The 24,749-nt window shown below is 34.8% G+C and overlaps 1 protein-coding gene across 6 annotated transcripts; it reads right to left on the reverse strand.

The window, feature by feature from the left end:
• Positions 1-497: 497 nt before the first annotated feature.
• On the reverse strand, positions 498-23,870 carry LOC111392206 (DNA-directed RNA polymerase IV subunit 1). 6 transcript variants are annotated; one of them, XM_023017486.1, is made up of 19 exons: positions 23,547-23,870; positions 15,717-15,824; positions 14,988-15,111; positions 14,712-14,833; positions 12,183-12,236; positions 11,894-12,109; positions 9,915-10,052; positions 9,704-9,799; positions 7,677-9,611; positions 7,288-7,457; positions 7,115-7,169; positions 6,922-7,040; positions 6,570-6,718; positions 2,710-2,969; positions 2,295-2,468; positions 2,049-2,186; positions 1,615-1,856; positions 1,128-1,239; positions 498-1,039 (listed from the first exon to the last, which is right to left on the reverse strand). In XM_023017486.1, exons 2-19 carry the CDS (start codon positions 15,801-15,803, stop codon positions 842-844), a joined length of 4,389 nt encoding a protein of 1,462 aa, XP_022873254.1. In that variant the 5' UTR covers positions 15,804-15,824; positions 23,547-23,870; the 3' UTR covers positions 498-841. The 6 variants fall into 6 exon arrangements, with proteins under 6 accessions (XP_022873254.1, XP_022873255.1, XP_022873256.1 ...); XM_023017487.1 differs by having other exon boundaries at positions 15,717-15,838; XM_023017488.1 differs by lacking the exon at positions 23,547-23,870 and adding an exon at positions 16,814-17,326.
• Between the last annotated feature and the right edge of the window lie 879 nt (positions 23,871-24,749).

A 24,749-nucleotide genomic window follows, 5' to 3' on the forward strand; every position in this document is an offset into this window, starting at 1 on the left:
GATTTGACTCTCTAAATTTGGAGAGTCAAACACATTATCTACTATAAAAAGTTAAATTATAGAGTCTCTTGAAACTCATTTTTAAACATTGACTCTCTAAAGTAGAAAATATTTTTTACAAATCTCTTGAAAATACTCTTAATTTTGTAATGTTAATATTACTCGTCGAAGTTATGTATTATTCTCCGTCAACTTTCTACATATCGCTTCTCAGTCCAATTAAAAGCTCAAGTCCAAATCCTACTCAAAACATATTTTTATACACATTTGAATTTGATAAGAGATTCCTTTGAATGTTCAGTGAAATCAAGTGTCTATTTGATACCCATTAATTTATTTTATGATTTGCTATAGGATGATTTTCAATCACACATCACATAATAAAATATTCTACACTTGTACCAAAAACCTTTCCTACTTTTTTAACTACACATTCCTAAAAATACTATTCAAAACTTATTTTTTCCCAATTAATGAGAATCAAGACAGGCTCTAACTTAGATCAAGGGAGTACTGTTATTAGCAAGCAATAAAGAGTATGCAATACAAAAACAAGGAGTGATTTATAGTATAGTACGATGATACAACATGAAAAGGGATAACCCGTGAAAGCTTTCTCGTTGCTACTTCCGCTAAATCTCCTTCGCCTTTAACTCGGGCAAAGAAACTTTAGCGGAAGCAGCAAAAAGAAGCTTGGGTTATCCAACTTACATTATGATCAAAAGCTAAAATAAAGATGAAAAAAATAAAAAAGAAAATTCAAATGTGGTCTGCTCCTCTTAATTAAAAGTTAAAACTTCTTTCTTTTTTCCCTTTTACTTTTCTAGCTGGGGCACAAAATTTAACAAGGTTCGCCCTTGCAGTTTTCAGAGCGTATTGCTCCATTGAGCCATCTTGAACGATAAGCTTTTGCCTTCTGAGGAGTGAACATCTCAAGAGCGTGATGAATGCATTTGTGATATGAAAAGTCTTCCACTGTTCCATCCGTCCTTATCAGTACAAAGCAGCGTGATTCCACATGTTTTGGATGACGGCCAATCTGAAACACAAGGAAAAGATGCAACAAAATTTTCAATCTTCCCTTTCAATCAGCGGTTCTTTATAAAATATTAATGTGTGGAATGTACCTTTATCTCCATAGCACCAGTTCCAATCTTCTCCTTGAATCGAGGATGAAACTGTAGAGCCCTCATTGCAGCAGACTTGTCTTCTCCAGTTAACAGGTGATCGATAGGGTACCTACACCACAATGGGAAAATAAATAAACACGCAACTAGAAGGATAGCAGATTATAGGGCCCCAACTCTCGCGATAATTAAATCTCAAAGCAAACTCAAGAACAGCCAATTAATATACTTCATGATAAAGACATCACAAAGGCTATAGCAGTTCTATATTTTGGGTTCATCTACATTCATGCATAGTATTGAGAAATTCCTTGTTTAGCAAGAGAATCTTTGAGCTGAGACATAATTTAGAAAAATTTGTTTGATTTAACAAGACTGCATATCAACGGGTTAAGTAAATGTTGGACTTGCAACCATTAAGCATGTAATTCACTGACTTAAAAAATTGAGTGCATATAAAGAAGGAAAAATAAATGGATTTACGTACTCATGTAGTATATGCTGCAATGCCCGTGAAATCCTGTGTATGTCATCCAGTAAGATATATTGTGAGTATGTATCTGTTGTCAAATTTTTACGCCCCTTTCCTTTCAATAGACACTCTGTGACAGATTTGCCTGGTGTTTCTTTTTGCTTCACTGGTAACTTAATTCTTTCTCTGTGTTTAGTAGAACCAACATGGGTACTCAGCAGACTATAGACATCTATAGGCTCTGCAGCTTCATCTCCCTGATGCATGAAGTAGAATATTAAACCAAAGGAGTAATCACATTCGACAATGCAAAAATAGTCTGATCTATGTATGGACTTGTGTGATAAAGAAATCTTTATAACTTAAGAGATAAATGCTTATCACAAATTCAATCAAAAAATATCTATAACGAATGAACATTGACACAGTATTTAGTACATTTTGTTTACCTTCCCATTATATATAATATCAAAACCACCACCAGTTCCAATCGAGGGAGTTTGTCCCCATGCCAATGCCTCAAGGCTCCCTTGAAGACGATCTGTTTGTCCAGTCTTAGCAGCTTTAATGAAGCAATCACTAGGATTCTGTGACAAATTCAGAAGGGCAGAAAACATAAGCAACATAATCTCCTCCAACATAAGAAACAATAACAGAGAACAAACAGGAGGCTATAACTTTATATGACTACAAACCAGAAAGCATGCTTGTGAAAAAGGCGAAGAAACGGAAGTTTCCTTCCTTTGCTGTGCAAGTCCTTTGGCATTTAAGGCCACAAATTCTCCGGTAGCCGAAAGACAATTAGCGGTGACAACTAAATGATCCGGAAGGATGGTCTTGCCAGTATCACAGATTGCAGAATTCAAACTCTGCGTTTGAAGATGCATTATCAGAATCATAGCTTGTTTGAGAGTGCTCAACTTAAAATTTAAGCAGCAGGTCCCACAAATTGTGTGGATAAAAAGTGAGTAATAAGTTGCAAGTCAATAGAATGTGTGGATAAAAAGCAATTTTGACCAGCCTAAATTATAATTTAAGCTTTGCCAAACATGCAATCAATGGAAGGCGTATGTGCAATTGAAAAGAATGTGGGTAAGAAAGAAAACTCACTTCAACAAAGTACTTCCACGCAACATCTATCCCATAGAACTGACTGATGTCATGAACATCATCCGGATGACTGCGCTCCCAATCAATTATATTTCTTATACGGTAGCACTTATCGTTCAGGATGCTCCAGAATTTAGTCCTATCACAGTGTTCTGACATGAAAATCCGCAAATAAACTTCACCTGACGAGCCCTTCAGAAATTTTGAACGATTTGGTCTCTCTCTCCATAAGATATCAACCTTCTTGAATTCGGAGAATCCTACAGAACAAGTTGGAAATATTAACATACCTGTGAAGGTTCCTCCTACATGGTAACGTGTGTTTGTAGAACTAAAAATATTTTCTTCAAAATTATATAAAAAAAAATTAAGAAGAAAACTGAAGTACCTCTCTATGATACCTAGTACTTATCTTCCTAATTTCTAAATTCCTCCATGTTCAAGATTTTCCACAATAAAAAACTATGATACAGTTTCAACATAAGTTATATAAATTTCAAGTCAATCAAATATATTTAGTCTTTGTACAAGTTACTCCAGCCTTCAAGACATATCCCAAGCAGGACAGACAGGAAGCTACCTAGCCTAGGAAGTATTTTCATAAATTAAAAATCTGGAAGATGATTTATAAACTTGTTGAAATCCCTAATTGATTGCGTAAAGATTGTCGTTTATTCCAGTTACCGTATATAGGATATAGTGATTTATTAGAATTTTAGGAGATTTATTTCTTTCCTTTTCCATGTATTCTCTTTGTACTATAAAAAAACCATGTTACTGTACATTATGTGTGAGAAAAAATAAAAGTTCTCTCCCGAGTCTTATCTTCATGGTATTAGAGGCCATTAAGCTCTAACGAATGATTTGATCCGATTAAGACTCAATAAATAAACATACAAATTTCAAGATTGATCTGCTCAAACAAGCCACCATCTTGCAAAGGCATATAAAGGGATATTATCCCACATCGAATAAAGATGATAACATAGACCAACTTACAAGATCTCGGGTTATTCCTCTTAATAAGGTTGACCTTCTAAGATGGAATCTCAAGTCTTAACATCGGGAAGACCTTGACGTTACCTTTTTCGAAAATATTCCATACTTTACCAACACCTCTCTTCAGGGGGAGACCTTGCATGAAGATCAGTTCTTTAACTTCAGTCTCTCCTCTCCTGAACTTGTCCTACCATTTGAGTCTACTGTGCCAATGACAGAAGGGAACTTGAATAAAGGGGGAGATGTAGAAAAACGAAATAATAAGGAGATATTGATTTATTTAAGAGAGCCAAAATCAAAGAACTTGGAGAATCTTACATCTGAAGCATCAAAGGAGTCAGAACCGATGATAGCTCCAGAACCGATGAAAACCCTAGAGATATCGGATACAGATTTACCCATTACTCACAGAAAACAAACACGGTCATGTACTCTCCATCTTATTTCAAAATTCTTGTCATATAATGCTTTAACTACAAGATTTCGTACTTTTACCACTCATCTTGACGGTATAGTGATCCCAATAACTATTCAAGAAGCCTTGGAAATTCTAAAATAGAGAGACAGTTTTGGAAGAAATACGAGCTTTGGAAAAAAAGGAGACCTGGGAAGTGATGGATCTGCCAAAAGGAAAAAAACCCGTTGAATGTAAATGGGTCTTTAACTTGAAATACAAAGTCAATGGGATAATAGAACGGTATAAAGCTCGGTTGGTTGCAAAAGGATACATACAGACTTACGGCATTGACTATACAGAAACATTTGCACCAGTAACAAAACTGAATACAATTCGGGTTCTTCTATCACTAGCTGCAAATTTGAATTGGTCACTTCAGCAACTAGATATTAAAAATGCTTTCTTAAATGAGGAATTGAAAAAAGTATTCATGACATTACCACCAGGATTTTGTAAGGTAAATGAAAGAAATCGAGCATGTAAACTGAAAAAGTCCTTATATAGACTCAAACAGTCACCAAGAGCATGGTTTGATAGTTTGTGAAAGTACTGAAAAGCCAAGGATTCACTAAGGGCAGTCAGATCACACCATGTTTCTTCGACCATTTGAAGATGGTACTAAAATGATTCTAATAGTATATGTCAATGATATTATTTGAACAGGTGATAATATAGTTGAAAAGGAAAGTCACCTAGAAGTTGTCTACAAGATACTCAAATATCTCAAGGGAACCGCAGGAAAGGGTTGCTCTTCTAAAGGCGTGAAAGGAAAGACAGAGAAATTTTCACATATGCAGACTGGGCAGGCTCGATAGAAGATAGAAGGTCCACTATTAGGTATTGTACCTTTAAATGGGAAAATTTGATAACATGGAGAAGCAAGAAATAGAATGTGGTGGCTAGAAGTAGTGCAGGAGCTGAGTTCAGAGCTATAGCACAGGGTATATGCGAAGGACTGTGGTTGAAAAAACTATGGGAAGAATTAAATGTCGTAGTAAAGTTGCCCATCAAACTCTACTATGATAATAAAGCAGCAATCAACATTTCCCTTAATCCAGTTCAACATGATCGAACAAAACATATAGAGGTGGACAGACACTTTATTAATATTAAGGAAAAGGTTGAGGAAGGAACCATTTGCATGACTTATGTTCCTACACAAACACAGGTTGCGGATGTTTTCACCAAAGGACTACCTAGATAGAAATTCGATGATTTCATTTTCAAGTTGGATATGATTAACATCCATGATCCAACTTGAGCGGAAGTGTCAAAATTCCTAATTGATTGCGTAAAGATTGTCTTTTATTCCAGTTACCATAGATAGAATATTGTGATTTATTAGAATTGCAGGAGATTTATTTCTTTCCTTTTCCATGTATTCTCTTTGTACTATAACAAGACCAACTTACTGTACATTATGCATGAGGAAAAAATTAAAATACTCTCCTGAGTTTTATCTTCAAAATTGTTTGATTGTTTGAGTCCTATTATTTTCGTTCTTTAACTCCAATTCTATCTGGAAAGCAATTATATCACCTTTTAACCTACTTTAGAAGCACAATTTCGAGAGATGAAACATTAGAGAGAAAACAAGACTTCTTTATTGCAAAACACAAATTAATGATTATTTATTGGTTTTGGGCAAAGAAGAAGTAGGAGCAACTTGAGTTTGTTCAAGAAGGATCGAATTCAAGAATTTGTGGTTTTTTCTCTTTTTCTTACATCTAAAATTCGGGTGATGTCTCATAATTCAAACATGAATTCTTGAAATTTTGTAATGTATGGCTAAACTTTTGGTCACTAGGTGACATTTAATATATGTTCATCTTATATAATTGTTATTATGTTCTATGTTCTATGCTTTTCAATTACGTAGCTAATAATTGAATAGATGTGCTTCTCAATTTTGTAATGCAGTATAGCACGCGATAACAATCTTTGTGACGTCTGATAGAGGATGGAAATATATCGATACGCCTTGCATGATTAAATTGAATGTTCTCATGTTTTAATGCATCATTGCATTCGCATATTTTATAAAGATGTCACATGTGATAATAGTTTTAATTCTACTCAAAGAGGGAACAAAATAAAAATATTGAGTGTCAAGGTTAAATAAATTTATTGTCTTGAGTTGTGTTAAAATGGATTAATAAAGAGGGATTCAAAATCTTAGTGCTTACTTTTAATTAACTTTCCAAACACTTTTTAGTTGCTTCTTAGATTATTTTAGATAGCTAGTTATAAAAATCAATCGATCACAGTTTGGCTATTCAATTAAAATTAGTATTAATTAAAACTAGATTAAGTACTTGGTCCTTGAGGGAACGATATCTTGTTCACACTTTATTACTTAGCTATGATACCATGCACTTGCAGATTTTAGCGATCAGATACAAACCTTTTATAACAGTTTGAAGGAGCACCGGTATAACCACTTCACGAAGAGTACCCAATTCTACTTCCAAATTACTGGCGCTTTCAGTTAATGCAGCGGTGATGCAAATTTTTGTGCCAGTTTCATATTTCAGGTCAGATTCGGAACAGCCCCTGCCAATTGAGCACCGAGATCAGAAGTATGCCATAGGCTAAAACAAAGAAAAATACCAGATAAATAAAGGACTACTGTCTAGCAACTCTTAAGACTTAATCTCTCTTTTTTCTTTATAATATGGAAAATTTCTTCACCCAGCATATGGAACACATGTTGCGATCAATACATATAAGCCTTTTTTTTCCCAGTAGCATCTTACTTGCTTATTATCTTCAAGTTTGGAAGATGCATTTTTGATTTCACTCTAGCAGCATCATACTTCATATAAAGAGCATCAATAACAGTACACAACTTCAGCCGTTTCTTCTTTGCAACTTCCTGAAAGAACACAAATAGTTGAGAATGCAATTCATGGGTACCAAAGTAGAATGTATTTAATTTAAATGTATTACCTTGTCTATGTGAAAATGACAAACCCGCGTACTAATGTAGGTCTGGGAGGACAAGCTTAGTGTAGATGGACGAAATAAATGAGAGATCATTCCAAATATTCAAATAATACTTGATAAATATGAATACCAAAAATATTAAACTAGAAGGCTAAAAATGTTGGTAGGAAACTTACAATATTGCTACTTCTGAGACTACATCAGAGAATAGCACTCTCTCCAATTGATCCTTGACTTCTAAAGCTCCATATTCAAAACCATTTGCCCATCTTCCAAGTCTTCTGGACAAAAAAAGTGATGCACTTTTATCACCAGTGCTCTTCTTTACTCCACATTCCAAGACTTTCTGCATGGTTAAATTGGAATAGGCAAGATCTTGTCAGGCATTCTCAACAAAAAACTAAATGCAAACGTAGTTAGTCAACTCTAAATTCTCCAACTACTTGATTAAGTTTCAACAATCATATAGGCATAAAGAAGCTCATGGGATTACATTAAGTGAGCAATAGTGCATTTGGCCTACATAGTAACAGGTATAGCCAGAGTTGTGCAGGAGAGAGAGAACCTTTAAAGCTAACAGAGGTGATGGTTCAAAAACACTGACTGGTTGATCCAAAGCACTGTATGAAGCCTCTGAAATGGCACAAGCTGCCAATGAACCAACGGGATGGCCACCCGGTGAATTACAAACATAAACCCTCCTATTCGAGGCGTCTAGAGAGTCACTATGGGTAGTAGAAACAGCATCAGAACCATAGGAGAATTGAACAATTTGATTCCCATAAGCATTTCTAACAGTTCCATCATATCCAGTGACTAAATCACGCATGAAAAACATAAGCCTACGAGTTATAGTCCCAGAAACATCAGCATGCCCGCTAAAAGAACTGTCACGTGTTGTCAATGAATGTGCAAAGCATTCCAGAGGATTTAAGCCCGTTCGGAAAGAATTTGCAACCACAGTACATGGGATATACAACTCAGAACATTCTTGGATTCCATGGGATTTCTGAACAGCACAATGGCTTTTTTGGTAGTTCCATGAAGTACAAGAGAGCTGATCAGGGATTCGAAACGATAATGAAACCAAAGAATGTTGCAACCCTAGGCACATGCTATGTTGGACTAATTTTTGCACATTCCCTTTGCTACCAGCGTTCAACATTGCCAGAAATGAATTATCACTACTCCCATATTGATAAACCAAGTTTTGAATATCCCGAAAGACTTGTTTGAAAGCAGAAATTGAAGTTTGACTGAGTGCTGCTGACATCTGCTGTGCAACAGACAAGTATTGCTTTCCAAAACTCACAGCCTTTTCATTCTCTTCAGAGCTTTCAACAAGGAAATCTTGGTTATAACTCACCATAAGCAACCTTATATATGATAGCCTCTCTGCTTCTTGCAAACCGCATGAGACTTCATCAATAAGATTCTTCTGAGAGTATGGATTAGAAGAAAGGCAAAGGTCTGCCAGTGAAACACTCAATCCCCTCCTTGACAACCACTCACAAAGAACTTCCTGCGCAGCAAACAGGAAGTCAAGAGTTTCATATCGGCGATATCTGAGAAGGCAGTCGAACAGGTTGCCTTTGCTGTCACGTAGCCATGAAGAACCGTTAGGAGATGTTACAAGCTCCCCTTTACTGATATGGACATTGTTAGATGGATAAACAAATTCAAAATCTGACGGTAAAAGCAAGCTAAATAATTGTTTTCCGGTCCACAAAGAATTCTCTGATGAAGCTGCTTCTGGCAATTGCAACTGATGATGACAAAACATTTGCAGCTGCTGCATTTCAGATTTATTCAGAAAAACCCCATCCTCCAGGATTAAATGTGCTGCTGTTAAACTATCATGACTAAGAGACAAAAGGTTATGACCACTCTGTCCATTGATCAGTTGTTTATCCAGACCAACAAGTTCATTTAACTCTACTCTAGAATCTACTGATTGAGGAACATAACCATGAAGACAATCTCCATCAAAGTCTCCTCGAAGTGGGGAACAAATAATAGGATTGACAGAGAGGACCGAATTTGTTGGAAGAATTTTGACATATAATGCAATAAGGGAATGCTGGTGAATAGATGGAGGCCTATTAATCAACAAAACATCTCCATCAATGAGAGGCCTGTATATAATATCTCCTCCCTCCAGTGAGTACTTGGACCTAATACAAAGTTTCTTACCATTTCTAAGAACAGAAATTTCGCCCTTTTGATAAAGCATGAAATCACAGCAGGGTTCTATTCTATCCCAATTCCACAGATTTAAATGGTCCTGTATCAACAGGTTCCCTGCAATTTGAACTGGCACGCCAATTTCATCCACTTTTATATGGGAATCCCCAACAACAACCATCCGGAAAGCATGATTTGTCCGTTTTCCAAGTAGAAGTTCTTTTATGTGTTTCAAGCCAGATGTATTGGAAGCATCACTTGTTGATTTATTTTCAGAATATATTCGATGCATGGGTGACAACTTTTCAGCTCGTATCTGCAGTAAAAGAAGTTCAAAAGCATAAATAATTTCTTTGAAAAGAGATGGGAATGTGTGTGTGAGAGAGAAGACACAATCATTATGCTTGCCTTGGAAATTTTGTAACGGTCAAGAACACGAGCACCCAATTCATTTGGTGTACCCCTGAAATCAATCAGCTTTCTATACATCCTTGTACTTTCATCCTAAGAGGTTAGCCCAAAAAATAGTATGTAATTACTAAGAAACATAAAAGAGTAGAACAAAACAATGGAGTTTGCTGATTGTACAAGAGCGGGTGGAGAGCTATAATTCACTTACCAAAGTTATACGGTGCCCGAATTCTCTCACTCGATGACTATTTGGAGTCACAAGCATAGAGCTGAGGAAGATTGAATTTTTCCTTCTGAGAACTGCTTCAAGAATCGTTGGGCAGACATCTTTCAAGATGCTATAAACCTTAAAAAATAAAATGGTGACATGAATATACATTGAAAGAAATACTCAGTTATATAAGTAGTAGAAACATCTTGCAAATTATGGGGAAAAATTTATGCTATATATTTAATTGGCTATTTCATGAGCAGGAAGTGTCTGTCAGGTCAAATTTCATGTAGGACAATGATTGCTTAATTGGTTTATTCAGACATTTGAGGTCCAGTCCAGTCCACCCAGTTCTCTCAGTACAAAAACACCAAGTGTAAGTAAGATGCATGTAGTGCTGATATTTAGGCAAATATGAAGCCATCAAACATTAGCTAGGATTCCCTATTTCATCATGAACATAGCCACATTACAAAATATTCCAGACATGACATTTATCGAATGGTCCTAGCAATCACAGATCCCATAAATTCAACAAGAAAGCGTTCATCGGGATGCAGTACAAAAAATAATTACTGCTCTCAGGAAAAAACCAGTCCTGAACGAGTAATTCAACTCTAGCAGCTAAAGACAATATTCTTTTTCTACAAGTAAAGATTGATATGCCTTCACTTCATATTTTGTGAGCATTGTCAACTTACAAGGAGCTTATTCTTTTAAGAAGCAATTTCTACCTGTCACTAGTAACTAAAAATTATGACTACAAGAGAATATTATAGTAAATTGCCTATTAACGTTTTTTGCATGGACAATTTAATGTACAATTTGTCTGTAACTTATGAATGGGATTTAACATAATCCTTCATTCCTACTTATAGGCATGTGATTAGATATTTCCCTTCAGCTCCTACCCATCTTACCAAAAAAGTACATAGAAAGAATACTCCAGAAGCCCTAACTATTTGACTTGTAAGAATTATCATACTCCGACCACTCTTTGCTACACAATTCCCACCCATGTTGATGACACAAGGATATGTTGATTAAATTTTCTTACATATACCAAAAATAAGTTCATTGAAGAAATTTAACCTCTATATAACTTTATTCTAATAACTTATCAGACTAAATTGAAGATAAAACATCAAATTTGCATTCTTGTGTAGATACCTTCCACAAGGATAGCAAACATTTTGCTTGTTTGTAATCAATTATCATAGAAATATAATTATAACTAACCCTAATACCAATAATTAGCAGTTGTGCTCCCATTTTAGTAGCATTCACATTCCTTACTTTTTTATGCTGACAGATTTGCCAAGAAGGGAAGAATGGATAAAAATTAAAACCATGCAATCTTAGAAGAATAACATTCCGGTAATTTCTTATTATTGAAAACGAAGTGTCTGAACAAGAAAATGTCATAGAAAGACAACAATAAAAAAGGATAAAGTTTAGTTTAAAACAAGTTATGAATGGCTATGACTACTTCTATTAGAAGCATAAGATGAGAGACAACACGGAGACCAGGACAGGATTTGTTTAAGCTGCATCTTTGATGGAAACGTCAGATCAGAAGACCCAACTAATTAGAACTAATCAGGATCTACCATTTCAAGAAACCTTGTTCCCATATAAATCAATGAAAAAAAAAAATAACATTCTATCTTAGGACTTCATCGACAAAAAATTTCTGCATCCACCATATAAAAACATGGAATTTCACATTCATGTAGTCAGTAAAAACTATGTAATGTCTGTGTTCACATACTTGACATTCAGTTGATCATATCATTGTAGCAGGTGCTTCTCAAAGAAAGTATATCATAGCTAAAGAAAAGGCATACCTAGGGTAAAGGAATTCATTGTGGGAGTTTCAAAGCAATTCAAAATAGAAAAACTATCAACTAAACAAAAAGAAGAGATAAGAGAGATTGATAAATCCACTCAACTAGAGATGGGAATATGAATGATACCTGGACATGCGATAAAACTCTTATGTTTGATTGCAAGGGACCCTCTTCTGGGCTTGAATCTTGAGGGATGACATCCCAATAGTCAGAAGCCAAAACTTTTTCGGAGCTGTTATTTATGAACTTTTCATTGACCTCTGCAACAATTGCTGTCTTTGCAAACATATCTTTGGAAGATACTCTAAATTTCATTGGTGGGTAACGGTCTCTTAGCCTTCCCTGTTTTACGGATGATATATAAGTTTGGCAATAGATGTGGTAAAAGCACATATCAATTGCCAAAGTAACTTACAGTACAGTACTTGCATTTCCTAGGCTGATGATGAATTGATGCAGAATCAGCTTTCTGTTGCATGCATAAACAAAAGAAAAGTATCAACATTCTGCAAAGAAATGAGAATAAAAAGGGAGTTGATAGCTCAATAAAAGAATGTCATGTAGTGCATCATTTAGTGACATAAAATAATCTCAAACATTTTGAAACATTGATGAAGCAACAGTGACCAGAAGTACAATAATCTCCATTCAAACAGGAGAAAATTCAACGAAATATACAGGCAATTTTATGATGTTCCTAAATGAACTTACCTTCAACATAATGGTAGATTTCATACTGTCAATATTACCATCATATAAAGTGAGAAATCGTTATTATACATCTTGTTCTCTTTATTCAAATGAAAAGTTTAGAGATTGTACAATATCTTCAATTAATGTAAGAATATATTATCTAAGACCACATAATCACCAGTCCCCCAAGTTGATTGTGATTGGCAGAACTGAAAATTCACACAGGAGATGAATCTCCACTTCTGTGTATGAACAATACCTGAATAGAAAGTTCTATTTTTTATTTATTTTTTTTTTATTTATTTATTTTTTGATAGGTAAACCTGAATAGAGAGTTCTCAACACATGAAGCTATCCAATTCACACTATTGAGTGAAAACAACAATATTTAGGAGCCTCCTTCCATTGAAATTCTTATTCTTTTTAACTAACCAGATTGCCCCAAACTATATAATATACTTACAGAAGATCCATGCATATCAAACATTTCAAATGCTGTTAATATGTGATGTGTGTTATTGTCCACTATAAACTGAGCCAGCCTGATTCTTCCAAATGGATAATAAAAGTCAACTGGCAGAAATGCTTTAAATTCCACGGACTGTTGACATCTCCCATCTATTAAAACACGAAATGGTCCAAAGTAACCATGAGAAATTGCACCCTTAATGATGAAGAACTAGTGCCATTAACCCTACTTGATTACTTAAACGTGAGAAAGCTTATGCAGACTGTCATGCAAGAGGTTCACAATCAAGGAATATCAAAATGTTGGAATAAATCAAATGCGATATAAAAATGCATATATTATGTGATGCAATCATATACTTTAACCCAGTCTCAGTCAAAAGTGCCAAAAATAAATGAAAAATAACAGTTTTCCAAGCAGAAACGGGCCTCTATACAGAACTTTCTAGGTAAAACCTTAAGCCTAATGGATTTTTGGCCACATGGCACTAAGCCAAGGTTTCTATGGATTCAATCCTGTGGAAAAATACATATTTCAACATTTAGGCAGTCAAAAGGGACTTTTTCCATTCTGGTAGAAAATATGTACTCATTTATTTAATTTACCTAACCTATTCATTTATTGAAAGATATTGTAAGTTCGATGTTTAATTTAAGGGCCTGCTTGTTTTTTATTTTATGCGCAATATTAAAGAGATGAAAAAGAAAATCAACACAAGAATATACGTGGTTCGGCGGTGTACCTACGCCCACGAGAGCGAAGCGGAGATATTTGACACCATTTATGAGGGATTGAAAAAACACGTGCTTATTAACTTAAAATTTTAATTAAATATTTAACTTTATTTAACTTTTTAAGTTAAATATTAACATATTTGTAAAAAATTATTAGTAAGTAAACTATCACTTATGAGAAAAAATTCATCTAAGAAACTATAAATGAAAATTTCATTAAAGGATATGTAATTTTTTTAATTTTAAAAAACTCTCATAACCAATGAACAATAAACTTTCAAGTATAAATTGAACCGTTATAAAAACCTCTACTAAAACCAATCAAAACTGGTCCGCTTATAAGCACTCAAAATCGGTACTTTAAAAAACTCTCATAACCAGTACCTCGAAACTCCCAAGCAAGCCCTAGAGGAGTTTTATTTAATTAGTAAGCCCCTGTTTGAATCTAATTCTTTAAAAACTTATTTTTCTTCAAACTCATTTTCAATCACACATTCTCTTAATAAAATAATTTTATATGTAAACCCAAACATTTCTTACTTTTTAACCACACGTTCTTTAATAAGTTCACTATTACAAAGTATATTTTCCAAAAAAATAGGGCTCAAACAAATCCTCAATTCCTAGAGTTTGTTTTGGTCTAGAAAATTAGTTATGGTTTTTCTTGTTTAAATTGGGGATCAGGATTTCAATGTAATTTGGTTGTTTATTGAAAAAAAATTGAAGATTCTGGAGTTTCTTTCAAATCACTTCAATTCCATCTCAGTATCAAGTTTGAATCAACATATTTGTTGATCAAAATCAATCCTCAATATTCGCTTAGAATCAATAAGATCCTAATTCCAATTAGATCTCAGTACACAGTAGAACCGATGAGTATTAAATGGTTCATTCTCGGTATTCCATTAGAATCAACGAGCTTCAATCTGTGCTCTCGTGCTTCTTTCTGCATCATTATGTATATTATCACATAATAAGAGAAAGAAATAAAATTTTCTTCTGACTTTAGCAACCTTAATTTCAGTACATGAGAGGCGTGGTACCTGACCTTGACCTTATGGTGCCTAAGAAATTTACATCCGGGACAGATTTTATTAAGAATCTGTGCAACTTCAGACATGAAATATGGATTGAGAATTGTATATGGCAAGTTGATCAACCCAAAATGACCTGAAAAATTAAGAAATAAAATGTGGCTAACTTCAAAGCAAAGCAATTGGAGAAGCCGGGGGGGGGGGGGGGGGGGGAAGAGAGCGGGGGGGGGGGGGGGGGGGGGGGATGGAGATCACAAAGTGGGATGTCAATCCTTAAGCTCAGACTGTACCTTCACACTCTCTATTACGTTTAGCACCACATGTAAGGCATTCATTAGAATTTGGATTGGGCAGTCCCAATGCAGGATCTGACACTTCATTGACTGCTCCAACGACGGTGGCTGATATCTTGCTCTAGAAATGCAGCACAAATTAACATTGAACTTTCAGATAAAGTGGCAAGCTCCATCTCACAATAATAAGAATACACTTGATTCTAACTAATATAATCATCACACGTACATAAAAGTTGAATGATTTTAGTAAAGCAAGGAGCAGAATATGCAGCAAAGAGATAAAATTAACATGTGAGTACACACCTGAAAAGATTCTGAGAAGAACAGACCCACTAGATTAGTTACAGCTTTCCCATGTAGCCAAGATTTCTAGGATCTCAAGATTGGAGGAAGTAAAATTACTTTTACCAAGTTGACTATTTAACTACAGTTTTCCCTGAGACAAATTACTGGCTTAAGAAATAATTGAATGTACACTATCAGCCTCGGCAATTTATTTCACGAACACAAGGAAGTGCTCTTTTACTTAAATGAAATTAAATCCAGCTTTGTAGGGTAGTACTTATAAAAAGGACTAAAAACAAACACAACTAAAGACATTGGAGTGCGCCCCATTCCCAACCAAGTTTAGAAATGTATACACAATTGTTGAATGATTTCACACAAAGGCAAAACAAGTAAACAGCGTGCGCATGTGTGTCAACAAAGACAATTAATACTCACTGCATCTTCCTCAGATAAAATACTGAAAATTATTCCCTTCAGACGACCTGATGAAACCTGCTGATCCATGTCCAAGTCATTGTCCATTGAAGCTTAGTAATATTGCTCCTAGAAAGAAATATCTGCAATCCATAAATTGGAACAAAGAACTAATTCGAATGCATACATAAAAACCAGTAACTCTCAATGGATACAGTAAAAATGATAATTTGACATGTTCAAAGGACAACTTAAAGAAGTAAAATTTAATCAAGTAACAAATGTAGAAAAAATTCAAATTCAATGACCAACGCGAAACAGATCTTACAGTTGGATAACTAATTTGAAACAAATTAAATTTTAATGACACCAATCGGACCTGTTACCCAACTTTTTATCAATAAGCTGAATAACTGAATGTCAGTGCTAACTTGATCTGTTTCATGATAAAAATATGTTAAAGAGGGGATGCTTGACCGCTTGACTCCAGGAACTTAGTTTATCTGCTTTATGGTGTCAGAAGAGAAATAAATAATATGAGTTTAATTACCACAGTTAACTAGTTTTAGAAGTATTACAGGAGATGATAGTATTTGAATAACAGCTTCTACATGGAGAAATATTTTCCAGATTTAGGCAGTTGTAGATTTTTCTAATAAAGAGAGGAAGATAGTCTGCCTACGAATTTTATACAGGCAGTAGTGCAACAGTATATTAAAGAAAGCAATAGTGCCATTGTATTCTATCAGGGATTAGGGGTATCATTGGAACTATAGAATAAATTTTGAGTTAGAATAAATAGGGGTAGCATATTCATTTCATTTATGGATAAATTAATAGTGGGTCGGGGAAAGAAGATAAACCTCGAGAAAGTTTAGCATTTATTGTAGTTCATTTCCTTTTCGGCCGTAATTTGTTGATAGAAATACATGAAAATATAGATACGCTTGTTCACTTGTTCCACTCTTCAGTTTTACAATCAATTCTGTTCCAGATTACAAAATAGATCTCTGACAGGTGCACTTAAGATCTATATGGTTGGTCCAACAGAGTAATAGCTTGTGTATTCAATCTGCAGAATCTAGATTCCTATCAAGTTGTTATAAGAGCATATTTACCTGGATAAATGGGAACAACAGGAGAGATTGGGCTCGTTATTGAATGTTGAGAACAGATGATACTATGCTGGGAAGGGAAGATCAAGAGAAAAATCTTCGAATGGATTCCCAAGGCTGCCGATATAAAATTCCCGTGATTGATGACGAAGATTCAGATCGGTGGCAGTTTAGGGTGGGGCGTTATTTTGCCTTTAATCGGTTGTCAGAGGGGAAAAAAGTGGAGGCTGCCCCAATCTGCTTCACAAGTAATGCATTGACATGGTTTCAGTACGTAGATCGATGCCACCCCGTGCAAACTTGGAAAGAATTGAAGAGCCTATGCTCGAGCGATTTCGTTATTATCAAGAGGGCACGAATTGGGAGAAGTTCCTCTGGCTTAAACAAGAAGATACTGCCAAAGAGGATTGCAAGATACTAGAAGTCCCAGCTTCTCCTTTGCTTAAGATTTTTAAACCACCATTGCTATTGCAAAATAGGGCGGAGAAAAAGAAGATATAGTCAAACAGACAGGAAGAGAATTATGTCAGTGGGGCTGAATTCTGAAAATAGGGCCAAAATTCAGATGATAAAACCAGTGAGCTTGTATAGGGTTCTGGAGATGGCCCAACTGATAAAGGGCCACTTTAATTTCTGATAACCTGAGTGTAATGACCAACCGCTCTTCAATTCCTAGATCGAATCCAATAGATCTCCGAATTGCCACGCACCTTTTGATGCATCACCGAAGCCGAACTACAATAGAAACTATCATGCTGCTACACCTAACTCAAACACACCCCCTACAATTCCAAAATCAATACATTCCCAAATTTGACTAGGAAAAAAATAAAATCATGAGCGTATTACGGCTTTAGAACTCCAATTAAAGTTGAAAATGAGATATTTTCTGGTATGACAGAGAAAATCAGTGGGCCATCATTGCAAAATTAAAGAGCTACCAATGTTGGTCGTAAATGGTGATTTGGAGGAATTTAACACTAGAAGAGACATAAATGGAGGCCGAGGCCATGGAGTTTGCCATAAGCCCCATTGCCGACCTCACTACTCTCAAAGTTATGGGGAATAGACCACAACCCGAGGTGATTGTCCTGTTTGATTGTAGCTGTGGCCCAAAATACAATTGGTGCCTAGTTCATAATTTGGGAATTCACAGGTGGGCGCAACCAGTTTTGGGATTTTAATGGATAATATAGTAGTGGCAGTACGTTGAGTGGTCAATTGTGTAAGTACACCCACATTTTCGGCCTATATTCTCCTTTCCCTAGTTCGACCTTGGTCATATCCTTCGTGAAGGAGATTGTTCAGTTGTATGTTATTCTAGAAATTCTTTTTCCACTTCGTCCATTTCACCTCGAGGACAAGGTAAGTTGTTGCAAGGGTATTTATAGGCCCCGAGGACACTTCATGTATACGCTGCCATTCCTTATAAGAAGTAGATTCCTACTTTTGGAACTTGTACTACCATACTGGAACATGAACCCAACCCTATTCTACTATACCAAATTCAACTCAGTACAAGTCTACCCTAGAGAATTTTCTATCCCTAGTTTCCATTCCCTAAATGAATAAAGGTCACAACTGTTCCTGTTAAGTTAAAATGTCAACTAAATGCACAATAAAATTAGTAGCAACATGTCTTGGCATAGTAAGAAAGAAGCTACGAAGGTTACACCTATTATGACTAATTACCAAAGGCAGTTATATTTCTGCGATATATTCAATCATTGGATGCCAAATACATCTCGAGGATCACAAATCAATTACAAGGAATTCAAGGTAAATTGGCAATCTAAAGTACTAGAAAAGCATGATTCAGTTAATGGACATGCAATTGTCATGATTTCAAAGTTTTGTAATTTACAATTTCCGATAATACGATTTAGCACACAATTATGAGAATATTCATGTTCTACGTGCCTTTAGTTCATGATCTAGACATTTATAATTCAAAAATTAAACTTCAATTAGATCTAGTTAAATATATTCCCTTATTTTAACACAGTGTGAGTTACGTTCATTCTGGTCAAGAATGACTTCATTTTTCGTCTCAATCCTGTTCCGTATCCATAATTATGATATATCTTTACGTAGAACGTCGGAGAAGATTCTTGTCTCTTAAGAGATGTTAATAAGAGACTTTTTGTAGGAGGGGGGATTGAAATAAGCTAGAAAGATAATTAAGTGGCACTCAATTTAGCTCTTAAAGGCAAAAGTTGTGGAGTGATAGATAGGAGAGGTTAGCCTCAAAATGTAGATTTTGACTTTATTAGTAAATAGCTTTAGAGATTACTACGGAACAAATATGGGGAAAGGTTTTGAGGAGCAAATATGAGCATGGGCCCAAATGGTTGGGACTCTAATGCAGATGTAAGAGTTTATTTTTATGAATACTAAAAAGTTTATATTTTAAGGAATTTAATATTTCTTTAATTTCACTATGTTGGATGTGAGTTCACAAGGAAAAAATTATTTTTAGAAGAATGACAATATGATGGTGGTGGTGTCAAGAAAAGTTACCATATAATAATAGAAATATCAGCAAGCGAAAGAAATTGAACTTGCAGAAATTCTCCTACTAATGGTGAGAAAATGGAAAAAAGTCTAACTTGAAAATTTAACGGCTTGTAGTCCAACGAATTGGAGTGACAAATAGTTGAATCTCCATTAATCACAGGTAACTAGGTGACTTTGCCACTTACAATACTCCCTCGCTATTTAAGTCATGCAAAGCTAATACGTGCAATAAACCCCGACCTCGAATGAATGTACCTATTTGATAAAAAGGTATGTTCATGACCCATTAACCTTTAAAAATAACAAAATTTTGTTGGAAGTAACAAACCAAAGCGATGAATGGTTGAATCTCAAAGTGACTTGACAACGTTATTCAGGTAAGTTTCTTTATGGCTTGTTAGCTTCTTTTATTTTATATCCATAACGTGTTGGAAAAAGTCTTCTAAGTGTTGTTGTATGTTTCCTAATCTATGATACTCTTAACTTTTCGAAATGGTCGGAATACCCGTGTCGACACAATAAGAATATAGGTACTCCATCAGGACACGATAATTTATATAGGAGTTTATATCTTCTAGTTGTTACAAAATTTTCATGATTTCAGTCAAATAAGTTATTATTTCCATTGCTACTTATGTTTTTAAGCTAATCAGGTTGACAAAAAGACATATTAACAGTGTTGATAGGTTAATAAGGTTGAAAAAAAACCATATTAAAGAAATTTAAACTCATTTTTTTAGCCATTTCCATGTATCCTACGTTTTAGAAAATTAAAGATATGACACTTATCTACCTACCCGTACCCGATACCTAATTCCGAGCATCGGAGTTCCTAATAATCTATACGAGTTGAAGAATTACACAATTAACTTCGTTCTTCTAGTCTTAAAAAATAATTCATTTGTTGAAATTTCCAATTCCTTAATACTTGGGAGATATATGTACATTATTTTGGCTGAAAAGCCCTTGTTCAAGTAAGAGATTATGGTTCATGGTTTACTGATTTTCATTGTTTTTGTTATCTTTGGTCCTAGGAAAGTATTTATAATCTAGTGTTCCTTACAGAGTTAAGGCGCTTTTATTGTTCTATTTTATAGAAAAACCAACACTTGGGGCAAAAGTAAAAACCTCATATTTTTTATCCTTCTCGGTATGATGCACATGAAAAATGTGGAAAGCATGCAAGTTTTATTTGGGATTCTCTAGCAAAATGTAACTATTCGTTTTCATTAAAGCCTTTCAGTTTAGTTTGGGTTAGGAAAGTTAGATGAGGTGGAAATTTATGGTGTTGGCAATTACTGGGGTTTTAAGGAAGGAAAGCAGTAATAGAATTTTGAAGAGACCGAACAAGAAGAATTTTATTTATAGGCAAAGTCCAAGTTTATTGCTTTTTTTGTGGCATTCCATAGCTAAAGAACTTAAAGATTTTCCTTTTCTTTGATTCATCTAGATTAGGAAGAAATCTTATACCAATTTTTAGTTTTAGGTTTATTGATGGGAGAATTTTTATTCTCTTGTCCCTTTCACCCTCAACCTACACAAAACTAAATAATTCCCTATCATTGCTTCCTTTTTACTCTCAACCTATGAAACGTCAAATTGATTAGGTTGGATGCTAAAATGGATTTTTGGACTTCGCATTTATCAAGATAATCATACATGATCATTACAAGGAGTTCCTTGAGAGCTTCCCTATCCCCTTTACAATTATAATTTGTCTATTAACAATAAAAAGAATTACTTGAGAACTACACTGTCCCCTTTACAAGTATAATTCATCTATTGACAATGAGTTTGTCTACCGACGCTCTTAATAAAAAATATAATTGTAGAAAGAAAGAGGTGAAAAGGAAACACGAGAGGGGGAATTATAGATAAGAGAGGGGTCATTCTTATTCAACAATGAAAGCATAATTTCAATATAACATTAATTCTCATTATAGAGTTTTACAAAGTCTAATTAAACAAAAAGCCATCTTAAGGAAATAAAATAAAATAAAGTCTAATTTAAAATCTTAATATGTCTTCAATAATGTGTACAAATCTCCACCAGAGTTATACCCTTCACAATAAAAGAAATAAGGGACGAAATTTAGAGTGCTCGCAACAGCTCAATGTCGTTGAAGAGCAAACAAAAGCGAAGCTCCATGATCAAGTTTTGCAAAGCCGGTTGAAATATATACATATAGCAATGATTTTGCCTCCTCTTGAGAAGCTTGTCTCTGGTCTATGAAGCCATTTTTTATGGTGACTCAAGCTATAAAAGTGTATCGAAGCATTGCACATTTGAACTACATGAGGCTGGACCAAAATACAATAACTTGAAAAACCTAATAGAATTCCATTAAGAGGTAAAACTGGTCACTTATTAAGTTCAGAGTTTCATCGAATGTGGATAGCAGTGGAATCAATAGGAGTAAAGGAAATTTCTGATTGAGCAATGAATTGTGTAGAGAAGAAAAGATCACCAACGACAAAAGCACTCTACTAGGCCCATGATTTGGTTCCATCGTAGGATATGCATTCCAATAACTTCCAATTTCCTTGAATCATAGTACCGTTGAGGTTGCACATAGCTAGATTCCAATCTTAACAGAACAAATACGCAGCTTATATCGCTTCAAGATTATCCGAATTTGTAAGGATCGATATTCCTAAAGTCAAACAATTGTAGTAAGGCATAAATGTCATGCCATAAATGCTTTGAAGTAGCAACTCAGCTTTTAAGCAGAGATAAGAATTTCCCAAATTTTTATGGTTCTGCAACTGTGCAGAGCCCTCTGACGCATTCACTTCAGTAGGGCCTTCCCTTCACTTTTGTGGACATTAATGTGAGCATACAAATCAATTTCACTTTGTCTCCATTTCCTAATGCATCGACTCTAAATCAAAATTCATGGTCATTCCTTCATTTCCACTTCCTTTCCTCCGGGTAAGATGAACTTGGACAGCCGTTCAGAGAAGCATACAAACCTAAAAGACGGTTTTTCTTCCAAACACATGAGCATTAACTTCAATTCTCGAGGATCATCTATACTGAAAAGAGGATGCCTAGACCAAAATAACTGGTAATTACCTAAAAATGTCTATCTTGCTGCCATAAAAAATAAGGAATCAACATAATGTACGATGATTTAACTCTTTTTCAAATTTACAATTTAATTTGGACCATATGAAAGTCATAGTGGAAGTATAGCTAAGTGGGATGAAGGTGAATTAGCCGAAATATGGTTATTAGGAACTAAATAGGTTGAATACTTAAAACTTATATTAACTTTCTCTTACTTATTTATTGATGACCCAAGCTATATAACCCTTAAGATTCTTGCCTCTCGCTCCCGCTCCTGAAATCCACTCTGGTGTCCTAGAAAAGATGGTGTAGACCTACAGAGGGAGAGTGACAAAGATGGTGCAGGGGAGAAACAAGCCAGAAGGGACCACATGCTGTTATCTACTCCTAATTAGAAATTGTTGGATAAACCTGTCAGTGGTAATTGCTGTCAAACCAAGACTAGAACACCCATCCACCCCTCACCTCCAAAAGTTGAAAGAAAAGGAAAATTAAAATGGCTATATAATGGAATATTGGATTTGATGCATAATTATGTTAGCGGTGAATGCCATCGACCAAAGACCAACAAACACCCTGTAGATAAGTAAGAAAAAAGATAAAGGGTAATCTTTATACTTTAGAGTTTACCCCATTTCCCCTACATTTGATCATCTACAATAGGCATCCTCAAAGGGAATTTGTTCTAATTCAACTTACAAGTTCCCGGAGCTTTTATGGCTGTTTAAATATGATTCTTATCTAATTAATGACTAAGCTATTCAGTCAAAATCCCACTTTCAATAAAAAAAAAAAAAAAAAAAAAAAATTCAAAAAAAATAAAAATTTTCTAAAGTTTTTAATTTTCAAAAACCACTTTTCATTGGCTTGAATCTAATCAAATTAGACTACCAGATTCTGCCCTTTTCTCCATTGATGAACTAAACATATGTGTAGAATGCAAGATGATCAGCTAATAAAGGACAGTACCGCATCAAAAAAACAAAAAATAAAAATTTAAATCGATTAAAAAGAATCATAACGCGATCATCTAACACTCATTCCTGCATTGATAATCAAGAAGCAAATGTCTCAAACGGATTCAAAAACAAAAGCCCATCATCAAAAAAAAACCAAGCAATCAAAACAAAAAATAAACAATCAACTCACCTCAAATTCACAGAAAAGCCTCTCCCGTTCTTCGCTCTTCACTCTCTCCCTCTCTCTCGCTCTCCCTCACTCTCTCTCTTCTTCTCTCTCACTCTATATATATGGCTATGTATTTGCCTGTGTAGAGAGAGAAAGCAATAGCTAGTTTTGGATTGATGGAGCAGAGCAGAGCAATGAGCAGAGGAGGTATAGGGGTTTAAGGCGTGAAGGAATTAATAAATAGGTGGAGGCAAATTTGTAATAATATTGAACCCCGAGGGCAAAAAATACCGGGGAGGACTCGATTCCCGGAGAGAGGTTGTAATACCATCGACACGGGGGATACAAAGCGACGAAACAAGTGCCAGAAGGTTGGATTCTGTCAGGGTGTTACCCTTTCTTTTCCGTTTAATTACACTACTGCCCCTTTTACTTTTTCCCCTTAAAAATTGCTCTTTATATAACCGAAAAGTGAAGACTTTTTCCTGAAACTTGCTTAAAGTAGTAGGCCACATTCAATAATTTTATAATTATTTGATTGGATTTTTATTTTTTTTATTTAATTGTTTCTTTTCAGCCAGAAAATGGAGACGGTCAATATGATATGAATTAAAGTTACACATTTATGTAACAGCGTAATGGATATAAATGTAATTAAGGTATTTGTTGCTGGCAGTTAATTTATTTGTATTTGTTATGTAATTAATGATTGAATTATGCAGGTTGTACAAAAGGCAGCATTCAGAAATAGTGCCAAAAGATAATTTGGAGGGAAATGATTGGATAAAAAAATAATTTTATTTTAAATTGATAAATGACAGAGTATCGTGTGGCATAATATATACCTTTATGTCAATCTTAATATACATGTAGCAAGATCCTTAATGATTGGTACATATCGTTATACAACTCGTTCGATTTTAGACGTTTAAAGTTAATTTGTTGTGTAACATTTAAGACATGTTAATATGCACGACGGTGCATCTCACTGTGAACACTTTGACTTTCTAACTTTTAAAATAATTTTTTAAGATTATCATAATAGGATCCCAATGCCTTAATTACATTCTAACAACTATATTTATACCCTAACAACTGCATTATTGCATGAATTTCTATCCCTGATTAATGTCATGCCTTAGCTGATCAATATCACTCATGAAGATTGAGTCGGTGGGGGTTATAATGGAACACGCCAGTTAATGATATGAAATTATTGTCTTA

Source organism: Olea europaea, unplaced genomic scaffold (genome assembly GCF_002742605.1).
Source record: "Olea europaea var. sylvestris unplaced genomic scaffold, O_europaea_v1 scaffold901, whole genome shotgun sequence".
NCBI classification, from domain to species: domain Eukaryota; kingdom Viridiplantae; phylum Streptophyta; class Magnoliopsida; order Lamiales; family Oleaceae; genus Olea; species Olea europaea.